This window comes from Rana temporaria, chromosome 4 (assembly GCF_905171775.1).
Source record: "Rana temporaria chromosome 4, aRanTem1.1, whole genome shotgun sequence".
Classification (NCBI taxonomy): Eukaryota; Metazoa; Chordata; class Amphibia; order Anura; family Ranidae; genus Rana; species Rana temporaria.
The window spans coordinates 113,775,028-113,796,130 of NC_053492.1; the positions used below are offsets into that span (position 1 = coordinate 113,775,028).

Here is a 21,103-nt window from a genome sequence, read left to right on the forward strand (position 1 = left end):
TTCAGTATAAAGCAATGTTCCCAGAAGTGTCTGCACACAGTTTAGCCGTAGGATGACTTTTCTAAAAAGCTGCAAGAAAACCGCGAATAAGGAAAATGCAGCTTCAGAGACCTCAGATCTCTTTTCAGAGCCAGAGCTGCTGTGCACATACGGCTTTGCTTCAGATGTTAATCAAAGCGGTGGCAGACCAAAGCTGTGGGCAGAGTAACCCATGTACATAGGACATAGGATTAAATATTTGATACACTTCATGTCAAATACAAACTATCTGATACAGTGACAAGCTGCACTCTGTGGATAGACCATGTGCAAAGACAATATAGCAGACACGCTTAACAGCCATCCATTCAACATCTCCAACAAAGATCTCCACCGAAAACAGTTTTTGGCTCGATGTTAATAGAATTGGGTTCAAATCAACAGCAAAATAACATAATGTCAAGCTATGTGTTTATGGGTTTACATTTTTCTGGAATCTAAGGAAGACAATGGGTAGAAGGCTTACTATTGACAACTGTATTTTGTGTAAAAGCTACTGTGTTGCCAAGAACCTGCTGAAGCATGACATTGTCTGAGTCAGGCTTCATCCCCTGCTACAGAACTTAAATGCAACATTCGTTTTTAGCCAAAAACAAAAAGCAGATGTAAAATCATACGTGTCATTGCAGTGCCATAGCACTGTAAATTTCCTCCAGTGATATCCTCTGCTTTGCATGCACCACAATTTTATCTTAACAAAAATGGCATCAATCAAGTCAGAATGGATCAAAGAGTGAATGTTAATTGTCTCATTGTTCTTAAAGTGGAAGTAAACCCTTCAATTTCATAGTTACAAAAACAGTTAACATTCCCGGCATGCCGGAAATGCCAGCTGTCACATTTGTTTGTGCTCTCAACCAAACTGCCAAACCATCCAATGGCTGGTTTCATAACAGGTTACATGTACAGCATCATGGCAGTTGCAGATTAAACAGAGGTCAAGATGGCCGCTTCCTTGGCTGAAAACGATAGGAAGGTTTACTTCCACTTTAATTTTCTTAATGCTTGTCCAACCCCAGCATAAAAGTCCTATGCAGGGCAGAAGGCTGCAGCTAATGGCCACTGCTCTCTGCAGTAAGTGCGGTAATCTCTGTATGGCGGTCCAACACCCCCCTCCATTATGTTATCATTACAGCACTACAATCAGCAATGTTTGATCTCTGTTGATTGCAGCGTTGTAATGTTGTTAAGGTGGGGGAGGCATTTTGGATCACAATTCAAAGACCACGCTCCTACACAGAGCAGTGGAATTTAGCTGTAGACACCTACCCTGCATAAGACTTTTCAACTAGAGCAGCATTAAGAATCTTGAAACTATTAACACTTATGCTGCGTACAGATGATCGGACATTCCGACAACAAAACCGTGGATTTTTTTCCGACGGGCGTTGGCTCAAACTTGTCTTGCATACACACGGTCACACATATGTTGTCGTAAATTCCAAACGTCAAGAACGCGGTGACATACAAGACGTACGACGAGCCGAGAAAAATGAAGCTCAATAGCCAGGGCAGCTCTTCTGCTTGATTCCGAGCATGCGTGGAATTTTGTGCGTCGGAATTGTGTACACACGATTGGAATTTCCAACAAGTTTTGTTGTCGGAAAATTTGAGAACCAGCTCTCAAACATTTGTTGTCGGAAGTTCTGACAGCAAATGTCCGATGGAGCATACACACGGTCAGATTTTCCGACAACAAGCTCACTTTGAACATTTGTTGTCGGAAATTCCAACCGTGTGTATGTGGCATTACTCTTTTTTCCTAACTTTTTTGCTGTCACTTTTTGTAAGGCAATATTGGGCTTTAGCTATCTCTGTAAGTAAAATGCATGAATAGGACACAGCTTTAATGAATGTGCATTGTGACAACCTTGACTATGGTGTGCGTTGTATCTTTATCAGGCTTTGTAGGTTCATTCTGTGAGGAGAAAGTAGATCCATGCTCTACATCCCCATGCCTCAATAACGGGAGCTGTTTCTCCACTGGCCTGTCCTTCTCCTGTCGATGTAGCCCGGGATACACAGGTCCAACCTGCGCCCAACTAGTGGACTTTTGTGCTCTGAGCCCCTGTGCTCATGGAATCTGCCGCAGCATTGGGACAAGTTACAAATGTCTTTGCATACCAGGTAAGCTAATACATAAATTCAGGCTATTAAGATACCTATAGGAATTGTCTTTCTGTTAAAAAAAAAAAAGATACCTATAGGAAGGCATGAAAGATCATTTGACGTATCAGCAAAGATCAAATTATAAGTTAATGAATGTTTGAGCAGAATAGGTAGACTGTTACATCTATAGCATCCAACCACTTGCTGAAATGCCCATACACAGGAATACCAAAGCATTAGAAGAGATAATTTCTTAACATTTTGCTGTTTATGTGCAGTTGATGTGCAGAATGAAGGACCCATGAATGTCTGATCAGCTTTTAACAAACAAGTGCATTCCTGTGTATGGGTGCTCTTAGTTATTGAATCATACTTCAGAAAGTCAATACAGAGAACAGTGGTGATGTGCAGTAATCCCTAGCAACCAATCAGTTTTCAGTTTAAGACACATATAATTAAATCTGATTTCAAGGACAAAGAAGCACTGACTCATCAGTCGTCAGCTATAGTGGACTAATGAAAGCTGATCACAAGCAAGTCCCCACGCTATCATAATATGGTTGCTAAATGGAATGGAAGGGTAATTAACCTGTAACATGTTTTAAATATTCTGCAAATTTAAAATGTATAATATGTTTCTGGCTACCTAAAGAAAATAAATCTAAATGAGCTGCTACAGTGAATCGATGTGAAATAAAAAAAAAAATAGAAACTGCAACACTACACCAAAAGCTCCTATACTACAATAATGTAAAACATAGAGATTAACTAAAATGTTGTTCAAACCACACAAACTAAAATAAAATAAAAACAATACGAAAAATAAATCCAAAGACATGCTAGTAGGTGAATTGGATCCTGTCTAAATTGGCTCTAGTATATGAATGTGAGTTAGGGACCTTAGATTGTAAGCTTCTTGAGGGCCTTTAGGTTCTGATGTCAATGTACAATGTATACTGTATTTATCGGCATATACCGCGCGCCGGCGTATAGCGCGCACCCCAAGCTGAGAAGGGAAGTTTTGGGAAAAAACTTACATTTTGGATGTCTTGCCCGGTGTCCATCGGCGGCCTTGTCCGGCGTCCGTCTGCGCCGTTGCGCGGGGTCCGTCGAGTGTGGCGTGGGGTCCGTCGAGTGTTGTGGGTGTCCATCCGTACCTTGCCCGGGGGTTGCATTTCGTTGTGTGTTTGAATTTGGCACGCTGTGCAGAGCCGGATTTCCTGCGCACTCGGCTCCTCTCGCGTGGCCGAGCCTAGCCGAGTGCGCAGTACACTCGGCTCGGACAATGCTCGGACAATGTCGGAGACAGCGGGAATCGGCGTATATAGCGCACCCACGATTTTCCCCTGATTTTAAGGGGAAAAAAGTGTGCGGTATACGCCGATAAATACGGTATGTAAAGCTTTGCGTAAATTGACCTTAAATAATAATAATAACAAAGCGAACACGACTATTCAATCAGTGCCATTTCTTTCCAATAACTGCCAATCAGTGAAAAACCCCACAGAAATCCTTGTGATCCCCCATTATGAAAACATGCTGCCTTAACCAAAGTGATGTAGAAAACTCTTGCCATAGTTATATCCTTCCTATTTTAGCAAGGATATCGTGATAATTAGGCAATACAGCTCCGATCCTCCTTTGGAAATCTTTGATTGTAATACAGGCAATAAACCTTTCAGCTGAACTGCTCAAAGAAGGAAAGCCAAATCAACTCCTTGTAGTGTAACTCTTTCATTCAGCAAACACATGAATAAATCTACATGCAGAGTTTTCCAAAGAGATCGTTTTTCAGGAGTAGGCAAAACTTCAAAGATAATAAGGATTTCAGAACCCAATCAAGAATTTAACTGATATATTTATTGAGAAGGGTTATCATAAGGATAATATTATGAGGCTAACCGGAAGTAGCCATGATAGGAAGAAAACTTAAGTAGAGAGGGTGGAAAGGGTTTTTAGGTAAAAACAAAAGAATACAATAATGTGGCTTTTATTAATTTTTTAAATATCAAATTCATGTTTATGTTTTAATTTATTATAGTATAGTTTTTGTTATAAACTATGCAGATATATTCTCATAATTTATAGATCTTGAATGTAATGTTAAGTGGCCTTAGTGTGTTGTGAATTCTAATAATTTTGTACATGAAGGATCTTCTTGTCCTTGCCCCTGTTGCACTAATGCCACGTACACACGACCGTTTTTAATTGTCATGGAAAAAAATAAGTTTTTCTCGACGTGATTCTTGTCGAGCCTGCCTTGCATACACACGATCTTGAAAAAGAAATGCTCGAGCAAAGCGCGGTTACATACAACACGTACGGTGGCACTATAAGGGGAAGTTCCATTCGAATGACGCCACCCTTTGGGGTGATTATGCAAACTTCCCTTCTCATAACTTGCTTCTGAGCATGCACGTTTTTTTCCCCGTTGTTAAAGCCTACACACGACCATTTTTCACGACGTGAAATCGACAACGTGAAAAACGTTGAGAAAAAATAGAGCATGTTCTTAATTTGTAATGGCCATTTTTCACGTTGCAAAAATTGCTCTGGAGCCTACACACGATTGTTTTTAATGACCAATTTAAAAAATTGCATTTTTCTCTTCATGAAAAACGGTCGTGTGTACACGGCATTATAGTTTTCGTATGCAGAGGTATAACATGCTCAAAGCGTTTGTGCCCAGCTAATAAAACATTTTCTAGTGTGATTTGTGAGCTAACTAATAGCTAATTTTCCTTAAAGCGGATGTGCCACGGGGAAAAAATATTAAAAGCCAGCAGCTACAAATACTGCAGCTGCTGACTTTTAATATTAGGACACTTACCTGTCCTGGAGTCCAGCGCTGATCGCAGCAGAGCACGAGCGATCGCTCGTCTCTCTGCTGCTCCCCCCTCCATCCACGCTGAGGGAACCAGGAAGTGAAGCGCTGCGGCTTCACTGCCCGGTTCCCTACGGCGCATGCGCGAGTCGCGCTGCGCCCGCCGAATGGCTCACACGCTGTGTGCTGGGAGCCGAGTGTTCCCAGCACACAACGGGCGACAGACGGGAAGTCAGAAAAACCCGTCTTTCGCCCGTAGCGTGTGGCCGGAAGTGGGTGCAAATACCTGTCTTTCGACAGGTGTCTGCACCCCCCTCCCCCCTGAAAGGTTTCAAATGTGACACCGGAGGGGGGGAGGGTTCCGATCAGCGGGACGCCACTTTAGGGTGGAGAACCGCTTTAATTAAGTTCATTTCTCAGGCTTTACGTGCTCAGTAGACTGTACTGATTCTACACCTTCTGCAGGGGCTTTAGCCATTGGCAGCTTTCCTTTTTTTAAGAAGAAAATTATATTTAACAGTGAGATGTTTGTAATGGATCATGTCTGTTCTTTCAAAAGGAATGGAAAAAGTCAGCACATATGTGACCAAGTGAATGATTGTAGACAAGCTATATTTATGCCTCCACTTTTATATGCAAGGCACAAGTAATCCAGCTACTGTTTGGTTTGAGGGTGCTTGTCATATTTCACTTTGTGCATTGTCTGCTTATAGTTTTACAGGGTCTGTTTTTTATTTTTTTGCCTAAGCGTTCAGCCCCTTGCTCTCATTCAGTTTAATTTTGTTTTTCTCCTGAAATATATTTGTATACTTAGGTTCAAAAAGCCATACACTGATCAAATTCAACTTTTTCCTCAGTTGGAAAAATATGATTTGATTCCAACCCTATGAGGTTGGAAAAGTGTGATTTGATCCCACTCCCACTGAGGTCAAGAAAGTGTCATTTGATCCCACCCCCTCGGAGGTTGTAAAAATATGATCTGATCCTACCCCCTCTGAGGTTGTAAAATATGATCTGATCCCACCCCCTCTGAGGTTGTAAAAATATGATCTGATCCCACCCCCTCTGAGGTTGTAAAAATATGATCTGATCCCACCCCCTCTGAGGTTGTAAAAATATGATCTGATCCTACCCCCTCTGAGGTTGTAAAAATATGATCTGATCCCACCCCCTCTGAGGTTGTAAAATATGATCTGATCCCACCCCCTCTGAGGTTGTAAAAATATGATCTGATCCCACCCCCTCTGAGGTTGTAAAAATATGATCTGATCCCACCCCCTCTGAGGTTGTAAAAATATGATCTGATCCCACCCCCTCTGAGGTTGGAAAAATATAATCTGATCCCACTCCCTCTGAGGTTGGAAATATATGATCTGATCCCACCCCCTCTGAGGTTGGAAATATATGATCTGATCCCACCCCCTCTGAGGTTGGAAATATATGATCTGATCCCACCCCCTCTGAGGTTGTAAAAATATGATCTGATCCCACCCCCTCTGAGGTTGGAAAAATATAATCTGATCCCACTCCCTCTGAGGTTGGAAATATATGATCTGATCCCACCCCCTCTGAGGTTGGAAATATATGATCTGATCCCACCCCCTCTGAGGTTGGAAATATATGATCTGATCCCACCCCCTCTGAGGTTGGAAAAATATGATCTGATCCCACCACTCTGAGGTTGGAAAAATATGATCTGATCCCACCCCCTCTGAGGTTGGAAAAATATGATCTGATCCCAACACTCTGAGGTTGGAAAAATATGATCTGATCCCACCCCCTCTGAGGTTGGAAAAAATATGATCTGATCCCACCCCCTCTGAGGTTGGAAAATTATGATTTTATCCCACCCACTCTGAGGTTGGAAAAATATGATTTGCTCCCACCCTCTCTGAGGATAGAAAAGTATGATATGATCCCACCCCCTATGCGGTTAGAAAAGTTTGATTTTCTCCCACCGCCTATGCGGTTAGAAAAGTATGATTTGCTCCCACCCCCTATGCGGTTGGAAACGTCTGATTTGATCAAACCTTCTATGTGGTTAGAAAAGTATGATATGATCCCACCCCCTATGCGGTTAGAAAAGTATGATTTGCTCCCACCCCCTATGCGGTTAGAAAAGTATGATTTGCTCCCACCCCCTATGCGGTTAGAAAAGTCTGCTTTGATCCCACCCCCTATGCGGTTAGAAAAGTATGATTTGCTCCCACCCCCTATGCGGTTAGAAAAGTATGATTTGATCCCACCCCCTATGCGGTTAGAAAAGTATGATTTGATCCACCTGCTCTAAGGTTGCAAAAGTGTTCCCACCCAATCTAAGGTTAGAAATATGCAATTTGTTCCCACTAGCTCTAAAGTTAGAAATATGCGATTTGACCCCACCCCCTCTTAAAGCGGAGCACCACCCTAAAGTGAAACTCCCGCTGATCGGAACCCTCCCCCCTCCGGTGTCACATTTGACACCTTTCAGGGGGGAGGGGGGTGCAGATACTTGGTATTTGCACCCACTTCCGGCCACACAGTCTCGGGCAGACTGCGGGCCTGACGTCACCTCCCCCCCCCCCCCCCCCCCGTTGTGTTCTGGGAACACTCGGCTCCCAGCACACAGCGGGAGCCAATCGGCAGGCATAGCGCGACTCGCGCATGCGCCAAAGGGAACCGGGCAGTATAGCCGGAGCGCTTCACTTCCTGGTTCCCTCACCGAGGATGGCGGGGGAGGCAGCAGAGTGACGAGCGATCGCTCGTCCTCTGCTGCGGACGGCGCTGGACTCCAGGACAGGTAAGTGTCCAAATATTAAAAGTCAGCAGCTGCAGTATTTGTAGCTGCTGGCTTTTAATATTTTTTTTCAGCGGACATCCGCTTTAAGTCTGTGTTAGCAGCCCACGAAATGCACAGACACAGCTGGCAACAGGACACCGAGCAGTGCCTGTTGTACTGACAATTTAGGTTTTTTTAGGACGCTGGTTTACGACGCAAACTCCCCCCAGCGGCGGCCGAAGTATTGCATCCTAGGATCCGACGGTGTAATTCAATTACACCTGTCGGATCTTAGGGCTAGCTATGCGTAACTGATTCTATGAATCAGTCGCATAGTTAGAATGGCCCTCAAACAGAGATACGACGGCGTATCAGGAGATACGCCATTGTATCTCTTTTGTGAATCTGGCCCATGGTCATCAACTTTAAAAATTGCAGGTAAAAGTACAGAGACGTCAAGTATTTTACTTCCAATACATTTTTATTTTTGTTTTCAGCTAGTCATATTAATGACAGTTCCTCTCATGCTCTTAAATTGAAAAGTCAAGTATTTTAAATGCTTACTTGCCGTGTTTTCTTTTTCATAAACATTTTTTCATTGACTTAAAGGGGTTGTAAAGGTTTGTGTTTTTTCACCCTAATGCTTCCTATGCACTGTGAAACCTAAGGGATTAATCCTCTGCACTGTGTAAAAAGGCTTTTTGATCCTGTCTTCTCTGATCATTCCCTTCTTCCATTGTCCCCAATCCATCTGCTGATGGAACAGAGGATATGGGACAATCTCCGCATGCTCAGTTTGGTGTATTGCTAGAGAGTAGTTGTTTTTTTCTTGGGAGAGTGCATGTGATCAGCACAGGGCCAGTCAGCACTGTCCAAACAGAGGGTCAGGGGTCCTGCAGCCTCATAGGAGAATCAGGGGAGAATGAAAACTCCTCCTACAAGCTTTAACCAGACACTGAAAGAAGTCACAAGACTGCTATATACGACTGATGACTATTTAGCAGTTTATATGACTAAAATAACTGAATTTCCATGTTCTGTGTACTATGGGAGACCAGCTACAGTGAATACAGGGTGCTGGGTTTAGTAAAACCTTAACAATAGTTTGGGTAGAGTTGATCTTTCATTTTCATCATTATAATATTAAGGTTTGTGATATCCAAATGCTTTTCATGGTACAAGAACAGAAACCTTTAAGGCATCCTATTTACAAATCCCTAGGTTGCAGTATCATTATATAACCAACGTATATGCAACTGATATTTGTTTTTCGACAACATTTAAATGAAAAATCTGGATCTACTCCTACAGGCTTTGAGGTAGATTTTTATTACAAATCCAGTACGTGGGTAGAGACTAAGCAGCCAGGTCCCATTAATAAAAGTTGCAGTGTGATATTTGTTGTGCTTCCTACGCACACTACTCTATTATTTCACATATTAAATCAGTAATACTGGTATTTAAGCTTCAGTAAAAATGCTTTTTCTAATAGCAATTTGGTCGGCAACTATATATACTGCAAGCTTATTAAAGCTACTTGTCGTGTTCAGCTCAACACAAAACGAAGCCAAGTCCTCTAGTGCAAAATCAGCACCTGCAGAGATGCAAGGACCACTTTGAACGTAGATGAAACAAGATGAGCAGTTCGAAAAATGCTCGGGTGAAAGGTGAAGTGCTACGAGTAGGCAGTTTACTGCCTAAAGTATTGGAGCATACACATGCCAAGCAGTAAAATGAAAACGTGCCCTGATATTCTATTGAAATTATTATTACAGGCAAAAAGAACTCCAGTCAAATATGTTGTAAAACAAAAATTGCCTTTGCTGTCAATGTATCTACTCCTAGTATAAATGTTGTCTTCATCTAGGCAGCCGAATAGACAAAGGGTGGAGGTGATGCACTGGGAGTCAGTGATTTATCTATAGCATCACAGTGTGTCATAGGCGTGCGCACAGTGTGTGCCAGGTGTACTAATCACCCTGAGGTACTGATTCCCCTGCTTCCTTTCTCCCACCTGTAGTGTTGCCAGCTTCCCTCCTCTCTTTTCAGGAGTGGGGAAGGGGCTGGTAAATATTTCATTAACCAGCCCCTTCTTTTTTTTAAAGATCTGTACTGATCGCTCCTGTCTTCATTTTTTTTTGTAGGCAGTGTAACTGTATAAATTCTTTATTTAAACTTGGGCAGCTAGGTGACATTGGCCCGGATTCAGGTAGATTTGCCCCTTATTTGCGGAGGCGCAGGGCAGCGTTTTTGCCCTGCGCCCCGCAAATTTACTGCGCTACCCGCGATTCACGGAGCAGTAGCTCCGTAAATTGCGTGTGCGCTGTGTAAACTTGCCCTGCGTAAGGGCGCATAATGTAAATGATCCCGTAGGGGGCGGGAATCATTTAAATTAGGCGCGCTCCCGCGCCGAGCGTAGAGCGCATGCTCCGTCGGGAAACTTTCCCGACGTGCATTGCGGCAAATGACGTCACAAGGACGTCATTTGCTTCAAAGTGAACGTGAATGGCGTCCAGCACCATTCACGAATCACTTACAGAAACGACCTAGATTTCAAATATCGTGACGCGGGAACGACGGGTATCCTTTAGCATTGGCTACGCGTGCTATTAGGATGTGCAACCTTACGCGAAACCCGACGTACGCAAACTACGTAAATTGCATACGCAGGGCTCGCGCAACGTTGTGAATCGGTGTTAGTATGCAACCTATGGTTACACAGGCGCAATTGCTTCTTGAATCTGGGCCATTGTGGTTAGCACTTCTGCTTTGCAGCACTAAATGCCCTTCTTAAAATTCCAGCTAGAGCTCTGTCTGCATGGAGTTTGCATCTTCTCCGTGTCAAGTGGGATTTCCTCCCACACTCCAGAGACATGCTGGTAGGTTAATTGACTCTTGTCTAGCCTTATGCACACGACCGGTTTTCCTGCCAGGAAAAATGCGAGAGTGCTTTTGAAAACTGCGGGAATCCCGGCGGGAAAATAGAGAACCTGCTTTTCCTATGGGGAAACACTACGTGGGAGCATACACATGGCCAGGATTCCAGGCCAAAGCTCTCCCCGCAGTTTTCCCAAAGTGAACCTCTCGTGTGTACACGGGGAAACTTACCGAGCAGGTTCTCGGGTTTCCTGTCGGGAATCCCGGTCGTGTGTACAGGGCTTTAATCAGCCCTGCATTGTTAGGTAGGGATTTTATATTGTAAGCTCCTTGGGGGCAGGGACTAAAATATAAATCACTAGATAAAGTGTTTGTGTTATGTAAATACCTATGACAAATACAAAAAGTCTGTAAACGCTTCAAATGTTGATGGGCCATAGTAAGAGTACATTTTTGTTGCTTCCTAGTTCTCATCTCAGAAAGTTGGGAGGTCGTTGACTTCTCATTTACATTTTTGAACAAATCAAGAAAGATTTGATTTTTTCAGCTGTACCATCAGCTTGTATTTCATGAAAGAAATCCTAAACTGACAACCTGAGAAGTTTGCCAGTGAAATCAAGGACTTTTCAAAGATCTCAAAGCCCAGTATTCTGTTTTGATCAGACCAGCAGGAAGCCAGATGCATTAAGATTTCTGTCTGATTTTACCGTCAAACAGAATAAGTCCATAGTCTTTTGGTTTCAGCGGAAGGCGCTACGACCTTGAATGACCTTTTTATTCTCAGTTGGCTTCAGAAAGTGACAGATTTTTATTTTATTTATGACAGGATCATTAGTTTTATATGTAATAAGAGCACATTTTACGGCAATGGGGAGAATTCATATAAACACTGAGAAAAAAACATAAAATGAGAAGAAGCTATTATAAAGCAATATAAATATAAAGGAGGGAGTCTCCAATATTGAAGGAAAAGCCATTACATTTAAAGTATAGGACATCCCTGTATTAGTGGATGCATAGCTCCCAACTGTCCCTGATTTGGAACAACTTCCCTCTGTCCCTCATTTTGGTCTGATCTATAGAGTTGTATATAAAACACACTTTGTATCTATCAAGCCCTAAACCTTTCATCGGATTTCTAAATTGCTGCATTTGTAAATTCCAAAAGCCAATATAAAGGAATAGTAGTGGTAAAAAAAAGCACTTGTGGGTTTAACCAATCTTGATTTTTTTTGTACAATTCTCCTTTAAAGGGGTGTGGCAAGAGGTGTGTCCTATGCCTGCATACTTTTGCTGGTAGGTGTCCCTCATTCCCATCTCAAAAAGTTGGGAGGTATGTGGATGAAGTACAATAGCTGTTATACTGGGTTCCTATAGTAGTTATAGCAGTCATTCACTAAATCCTATATTCATTTATTTATACAGCACTGATATATAACACAGTATTACATTTCTGCTCATATCAGTCCATAGAGGTGACAGAATTTCTGCTTTAAAAGAGGAACGTGGCACATATTGTAAATTACTGATAAAATGAATAACCTAAATAAATATCATAGTTAATACTCTTAGTTAATTACAGACTGTAGGCGGACAGAGATGTCACAGTGACAATAGTACAATATCATTTAGAGCGGTAATAAACCTAAAACCAAAAATGTTATATATTGCAGATTACCAATCAGCAGATGTGGTAACTGCATTCATTTTCTTTGTTAGGCTTTTCCTCCCTCTGTTTTCAACTAGTGACCTGGCAAGTAACACACCTCCTGCATTACAGTGCTCCCACGCTGTATGAATGAGAACAAAAGGTACCTTTGGAGAGCAGCATTGTCAGTCTGGGTGGAGGGTGTGTTAGATGTACTAGCAGATTTAGATACACTATGGGCCAGATTCACAAAAGGGATACGACGGCGTTTCTCCTGATACGCCGTCGTATCCCTGTTTCTATCTATGCGACTGATTCATAGAATCAGTTACACATAGATAGCCATAAGATCCGACAGGTGTAATTGTTTTACACTGTCGGATCTTAAGATCCCCGCCGCTGGGGGGAGTTTGCGTCGTAAACCAGCGTCGGGTATGCAAATTAGGAGTAACGGCGATTCCCGGCGGTTTTTCGCGTTTGCTACGTCGCCGCTAGTCTAGTTTCCCATCGCAAAGTTAGGCCCCGTACACACGACCGAGTTTCTCAACAGAATTCAGTGAGAAACTCGGTCGGAGCCGGATTCTGCCCAGAAACCCGGTCGTGTGTACACTTTTCAGCGAGGAACCCGTCGAGGAACTCGTCGGGCCGAAAAGAGAACATGTTCTCTATTTTCTCGTTAGTCAATGGGAAAAGTCGGCCCGACGAGATCCTCGGCGGCTTCAACACTGAACTCGACGAGGAACTCGATGTGTTTGGCACGTCGAGTTCCTCGGTCGTGTGTACGGGGCCTCAGTCGTTTTTTTTTGGTGCCTTAACTTTACACAGCAATCGTATTGCTGTATAAAGTATGGCCGTCGTTCCCGCGTAGAAATTTTAAAAATAACGTCGTTTGCGTAAGCCGTCCGGGAATACGGAATTACGATACGCGCGTCGCCGTTCGAAAAAATGACGTCACTTCGCGCAAAGCACGGCGGGAGTTCGGAAACAGAGCATGCGCTTTAGGGCCGCCGACGTAAGTTTTCATCGCAAGTGCTTGGTGAATCAGGCACTTGCAATGAAAAATTGCGGCGGTGTAACGTAGCTACTATACGTTACGCCGCCGCTCATCTACGTGAATCTGGCCCTTTGCCCACATACTTTTTCTAATAGGTGTCCCTCGTTCCCAAGCTCAAAAAGTTGGAAGGTATGAAGCACCCTAGTGGTAAATGGTTTGCATTAACAATCTAACTGATACTTATGCAGGAGAGCTTGTTCTGTTGAAAAACAGACTTACTAGCTGAATCATCAGGTGAAAATATAGAAACGCCTAAAAAAGAAAACTAATACAGCCATCACATCTAAGAACTGGTAAGCTGCTCCCAAAATTAATAAAAAATATAAAAAAAAAAAAAAAAGAACTGGTAAGCTGCAATATAATAAATGCTTGCTTTAGGGTTTAATATCACTTTAAGTTCCCCCCCCCCTTTATTTTCACCTGGTGATCTGGCCAGTAATTCTTAGGGGGGTCTCCACTGGATGGAGGAGCAATAGAGACACCTTTGAACAGCAGTCTAAATGTGTCAGTCTGGTGGGAGGGTAGTGTTAGGCTGCTTTCACACTGGAGCGGGCGGGCGTTGACAGTAAAAGGCTGCTAGTTATAGTGGCGCTTTACAGTCATTTTAGCGGCGCTATTCGGCTGCTAGCAGGGTTTTAACCCCCGATGAAGGAGATAAATGCGCCTGTGTAGCGCCGCTGCCAAAGCATTTTGCAGGTGCTTCGGCAACGATGCCCATTCATTTCAATGGGCAGGAGCGTATACACTGCTCCTCCACCGCTCCTTCACCGCCCCAAAGATGTTGCTTACAGGACTTTTTTTTAACGTCCTGCCAGCGCATGGCCTCAGTGTGAAAGCACTCGAGCTATCACACAGACTGCAGGGGAGACGTTTTTCAAGGGCTTTTTAGCCCAAAAGCGCCTGAAAAACTCCCCAGTGTGAAAGGGGTCTAAGATGCACTAGCAGATTTAGATGAACTTAACTAATAAATTAAAGCCAAACTCCAGCTATCACTTTTCAATTATTTACAGTAACAGTTTTTTTTTTCCTTTTTGGATCAAGGTTTTACATGAATGAATAAAAACTGATAATTTTAAGCACCCCTGTCAGTGGTAAATGGTTTGTCTCAACCGCTAAGTGCTCTTTGACATTGGCGGCAGTCTACCACCCTCTGAAACGCAAACCGTGATGGGTGCCTTTTCAGAGGGTGGTATATCAGCAGCTGGCAGGCGTTCAGGACGAGATCCATCTCCTAAATGTTTTTTTTTTTTTAAGGAACGTCTATGGATAAAAACAAACCGTGCAGCCCTGACTTTGGAATAATGTCCTTGCTATAGGTGTAGACCATTTACGTACCTCCTGATGCCTGACTGGTATGCTCCCAGGATGTTGCTACGCCATTGCTAATAGAGGCCTAGTTGTTACTGCACATCTCCACCATCACAGGAAATAAACTCTAGAAGCTTAAAGGGTCACTAAAGGAAATTTCTTTTTTTTTGCTAAATAGCTTCCTTTACCTTACTGCAGTACTGGTTTCATGTCCTTATTGTTCATTTTTGCTTTGAAGTTGCTGTAATTCTGCTGTGATCTCCACACTTCCTGGTTGCCTGTTTCCTTATAACCATCATACTGGGAGATGTTCACGGTGGTCTAAGCTGTCATTACTGTGTGTCTAAAACTCCTCAGAACCAATTGGATTCATTTTAAAAACAAAACACTGCCCTGGATTTGTTTGTTTTTGTTCTGTGAGTCTTCCCAACTCACCTCTCACCCGGAAATTCATGTATGTACCTTTAAAATCGAAAGTGAAACTAGTGGCACATTATATGATAGATTCAATTCAATTTTTAATCATTTTTAAAAGGAATCAGTTAACTTTTATGTCTATATACCCAATAAACAGTCATTTCAGCAAAACATTTTTTTTCCTTTAGTGACCCTTTAATAAATGCACAAAAACACTTGCAGTACGCCTGAAAAAGGAGTATGAATTAGAAGCCATAGTGGATTTCCTCACAAGTGTTTAGGCATACTCTCTTAGCCTCACAGCAGCCAACATATCAGGAGTCAGCATAACCTGCCCACTCCTGGTTCTGATTACTGTATTATATTGCTGTGTCATTACGGGATATAGTCTAGAAATAGTTGTTTTGCAGGGACCATGTGCAATGAGTAAAAAAATTATCGATTCCTGGAAGTAAATGCTACCTGAATCATTTGCCCTTACTCAAAATGGCCACAGGCAGAAACGCTAAGTGCTTTGAATATTAAAAATTAATTAAATACATCTTTTTAAAGAAGCAAAACTAAAACAGTTTTTGATTACTTTGATTTGTTAGATGGCACATTATTTACTAGGGGAGAGGGAGATGTATGCCTTCTTTGAGTCATGTAATGTGTAATCTCAAATCTTACCATTCAGGTCTGTACATCTACTGGCCTCAAAAGGGTACATATGAACACGTATATTCAGTATTACAAATATTAAAATTCTGAATTCTTTATGTATACTGAATATTTACCTGACTATAAATAACACACACAAAAAGAGAATGGGCCAGATTCAGGTAGGAGATACGACGGCGTATCTCCAGATACGCCGTCGTATCTCTGAGTGTGAGGCGTCGCATCTTGGCGCCTGATTCAAAGAATCAGATACGCCAGAATTTCTCTAAGATACGACCAGCGTTAGTCTCCTACGCTGACGTATCTTAACAGCATATTTACGCTGGCCGCTAGGGGCGTGTACGCTGATTTACACCTAGAATATGTAAATCAGCTAGATACGCCTATCCACGAACGTACGCCCGGCCGTCGCAGTTTACGTAAGGCTTTTTCCTGCATAAAGTTACCCCTGCTATTTGAGGCGCAGCCAATGTTAAGTATGGACGTCGGGCCAGCGTCAAATTTTCCGTCGATTACGTCGTTTGTGAATAGGGCTGTGCATCATTTACGTTCACGTCGATGCGGGTTAATTTGGGGCATGCGCACTGGGATACTTTCACGGACGGCGCATGCGCCGTTTGGAAAAAGCATCATTTACGTGGGGTCACAATAAATTAACATAAAACACGCCCACATCTTCCATATTTGAATTAGGCAAGCTTACGCCGGCCTATTTACGCTACGTCGCCGCAACTTTGCTTTGTGAATACTGCACTTGCCTGTCAAAGTTGCTGAGGCGTAGCGTAAATAGGATATGTTACGCCCGTACACAAATACGCGCTCTCTACCTGAATCTACCCCAATATATGGAAATATTCTATCCCATCAATTTAGTAAAAATAGAAAATAAATAAATAACCTTACTGTAATAACAAATGATCAGCACTAGATTGTTTCAAAAATACTGTTCCTTCCCAGTTATTATACCGTTGCTTTTATGAATTTTAGAGATAGTGAGAGATGTTTAAATAGGGTGACCAGATGTCCCCAGCTTCAGCTGACAGTCACAAATTTTATGAGATGTCCCCGGGAAAAAAAATTTATTGTGTCCACAATATTTGAGCTTTACCACCTCAGCTCCGGAAAGGTTTTACCCCCTTCTTGAGTAGGCCATTTTTTGCTATTCAGCACTCTGCTACTTTAACTGGTAATTGTGTCGTCATGCATCACTGTACGCAAATTCGTTTTTTAGAATTTTTTTCACACAAACAGAGCTTTTTCTTTTGGTAGTATTTGATCACCACTGTGTTTTTTTTTCTTGTGATATAAATGAAAAAAGACCAAAAATTTGGAAAACAAATTATATTTTTTACTTTCTGTTATAAAAACCTATCCAACAAAAAGTAAAAAAAAGTCAGGCCAAAATGTATTCTGCTACATGTCTTTATTTTTTTAGAAACTCTCACCAGAGTAATTCAGTGTTATCATTGTAACACTGTACTACTCTCGGGGGATGATTAGGGATTTCTCTTTTCTTTTTTTTTTACACTGATTTTTGTTACAATGATAATCATTGTGAATAGGTTACATTCATAACAGCTGTGATTACTAGTGAGTTGTGATTGGCTATGGCCAGAGGCGTAGCTTGAAGCTTGTGGGCCCCGATGCAAAAGTTGACCTGCCCCGCATCCCCCCCATTACCACCCACCACTTCCACTATGCATGCAGATACATCCACCGCACACCAAGATACTGAAAGTGGATTAAGAATTTTGAGTTCCCAGAGTTTCACTTTACATTAGCACATTAGCGGATTACCGCTGGAAAATCAAAGTACAGGGATCACCGCTGGAGAATCAAAGAACAGGGACCCTTGGCAGGTCACTTGGCAGAGCTCTTTTACCATCCCAGCGCTGTATACAGCTCCCACACTACACAGGGCTGAAATCACATTCATTTACACACAGTCTGTCAGTCTTCACAGGGTGTTTCTGGCTTTATGTTGCCCTTCTCACCTGTGAAATTCTCTGGTCAGAACGGCAGTGTTGTTGCAGTAGGCAGATACACCCGGTGCAGATCGTGGCTGACTGGCTGTGTTGTAAACAAATGTGATTTCAGCCCTGCAGAGGAGGAACAGTATAGAGTGCTGTAATGGGAAAGGAGCTCAGCGGCTGAGCATAGTATTCAGGGCAGAGAAGGTGGCTTTGGAGGGGGGGTGCAACCAGGGGCGGACTGACAACTCATGGGGTCCCCGGGCAATAGGAGATTATGGGGCCACACAGTATACACACACACATACTGTCCCTAATTTTACTGAGGCTGGCAACCCTGATGGGGCCACCTAGTGGCATGGGGCCCTCGGGCAGTGCCTGAGAGCCCGAATGGTCAGTCCGCCCCTGGTTGTGACATAACTATGCTGATCTGGATTGTGGCTAAATATGGGTGCAAGATGGTCAGAAAGATGGACTTCTCTTTTATCTTGTGTTAGTGTACGTGGCCCAGCCAAAATCAGAAGGTGTGATCTGTTTTGATGACTGAGTTGCCTGCTTTCTATTATGCAAATAATATTATCTGAATAATAATTTGTACAAAATGACAAACATGATAATCTGATGTCAGTAGAAATACAGGCCACATTCCTGATATTACAGCAGCAGCAATTGAAGAGAGGGAGTTGTATAGTCGAAGAGATGATGTCACATGTAATCACATAATTGTAGCTCGGAGACGCTGTTCTAATGTGACATTGTACCTTCACTTTCCAATGTAACCTTTCAGAAACGACTCTATCATTAATGGATTGTTCTTGCCAGTATTCAACATTTCCGTCCAGTGTTCTCGTCATTTAACCCCTGCTGTTGCTAGCGATTGTGTTTTGTGGCTCCCTCATACAGCCCTTTGGTAAGAAAGGTTGCTCGCTTAGCACCCACGCTGGGTCACAGTCTTTGTGCTGGTTTGCAGATTTGCTCATGAGAAGAATGTTAAGCAGGATGGATTAGTAGAAAAGCTTGCTTGCATTCTGGGGGCTCAACCTTGTAAGAAGCAGGACCCCAAAATTAACATTCAGTGGTCACATAGCCGGGCTGCTACTTTATCGGTCAAAGAAGTGTGACCGATATGCATTGTGAAAGCTGCCATTTTCAGACAAAAAGCATACAATATCAGGTCTATCTTTTGTGCTTTCAGAGACCTTGCTTACGGTTCTGTCTCTGGTACAGATGCAGTATGAAAGCAAGGGAATTTATAGGGTTTGTTCCATCTAGTGGCCATGGGATATATTTTCATATTATATGTAGAAAATGTAGGTACCCCAAACAGGAAGGAAACCTGCATTGAAAGAACCACCATTGCTGACCTCTTTCTGAAAGTGCTATTTGCCCCGTTGTCTCGGGTTTGAAAATAATGATAAATAATAATTTTCTCTACCAAATAAAAACACATACCGTATTTATCGGGGTATTGCGCGCTCCGGCGTATAGCGCGCACCCCTAAAGTGGACCCGACATTCCTGTAAAAAAACTTTTTTAATACTTAAAGTTTTGGTGTCTTGCGCGGCGTCCATCGGCGGCCTCGTCGGGTCCAGCGTCCGTCTGCGGCTACGGGTGTCCTCTTCGTCGGGTCCGACGTCCTTCTGCGGCTACGGGTGTCCTCTTTGTCGGGTCCAGCGTCCTTCTGCGGCATCCTCCCCGCTCGATCCCCGCTTTCCCGCGCCGAGTTTGAATACTGCGCCGGCATATTCCGAGCGCAGTACACTCGTGTATAGTCGGGCAGGCTCGGCTACTCTCGCGCTCACGTCCTGTACGTCCAGGACATGAGCGCGAGAGGAGCTGAGCCTGCCCGACTATACACGAGTGTACTGCGCTCGGTATATGCCGGCGCAGTGTTCAAACTCGGCGCGGGAAAGCGGGTATCGGCGTATATCGCGCACCCACGATTTTGCCCTGATTTTCAGGGCAAAAAAGTGTGCGGTATACGCCGATAAATACGGTAATAAAGAGGAGTATATTTTCACTTAAAGTGTAACTCCACTTTTGTTAAAAAAAAAAACAGTTTTAACAAACTTTGTTGCAAGGTCCTACCTTTTGTTCTTCTGAAGAAATCCCTGTGTTTGTCTGTGCCCATGTGTAAAAGTAATTCTAATGGGAGTTAATTTATCATTATGAATCAGCTGCTGCACCTGCAAGGCTCTGATAATCGCAGGGCCTGCATCCCTTTGTTACATAGTAGGTGAGGTTGAAAAAAGACAGAAAGTCCATCAAGTCCAACCTGTGTGTATGATTATATGTCAGTATTACATTGTATTGTATTATACATTACATTGTATATCCATGTATGTTGTGGTGGTTCAGGTGCTTATCTAATAGTTTTTGAAACTATCGATGCCCCCCGCTGAAACCACCGCCTGTGAAAGGGAATTCCGCATCCTTGCCGCTCTTACAGTAAAGAACCCTCTATGCAGTTTAAGGTTAAACCTCTTTTCTTCAAATTTTAATGAGTGCGACGTGTCTTGTTAAGCTCCCTTCCGCAAAAAAGTTTTATCCATATTGTGGGGTTTCCAGTACGGTATTTGTAATTTGAAATCATATCCCCTCTAAAGCATCTCTTCTCCAGAGAGAATACGTTCACTGTTCGCAACCTGTCTTCATAACTAATATCCTCCAGACCCTTTATTAGCTTTGTTGCCCTTCTCTGTACTCGCTCAATTTCCAGCACATCCTTCCTGAGGACTGGTGCCCAGAATTGGATATCATACTCCAGATGAGGCTGGTGTGATTTCATATTGGGAGTATCTTAGCAAAAATGTAATTTTTGTTGCAGCGGATGCCTAAAATCTGACCTGTATCTTAATGTAGACTTCTGGGAAAATCAGTGAGCCAATCACACAAGCTGGAAATTACATATCAGGAGGGCATTCTGTACACTTTTTGTGTACAGAACACCTCCAGGTTGCCATATTGCATTGCATTCCACAGAAAAATACAGAGCTGCAGATTGAAAAGAAACAGTAATTTTTTATAACATTCAATTACAAGACTTGTGTTTTAATTGTATATGCTATATTATTTTTTGTTTATTTGCTTTTTTTCCCACGAAAGTGGAGTTACCCTTTAAAGGCATTGTAAACCTTCCTACCTACACCTGCACAAGATGTGCATTGATCATGTAGTTTCATGGCGTCCTTTGTTGCCCTGTATCCACAGTGTAAAGAAGAGTAAATATTCACATTCAAGAGTCAGAGGTTTCTGTTTGTGTTGAAACATGAGGCATGTGGCATGGCACTACACAGGTTCATCTATGACATTTGTTTGTAGTGAGAGAACTAACATTTCCTGTGAAGAAACGACATACCCCACATTCTCTTAATCTAGTGTTCTACAGGTGAGAGCTATACCGTAATGAGATCTGACACAGACACAAACAGGCAGAGCA

At 42.8% G+C, this 21,103-nt stretch overlaps 1 protein-coding gene across 1 annotated transcript in view; it reads left to right on the forward strand.

Annotated features, from left to right (window-relative positions):
• DNER (delta/notch like EGF repeat containing) overlaps positions 1–21,103 on the forward strand; it is a 253,110-nt gene that overhangs the window by 202,497 nt on the left and 29,510 nt on the right. The window contains 1 exon segment of the mRNA XM_040348827.1: positions 1,942–2,166. Coding sequence (XP_040204761.1) covers positions 1,942–2,166 — 225 coding nt within the window.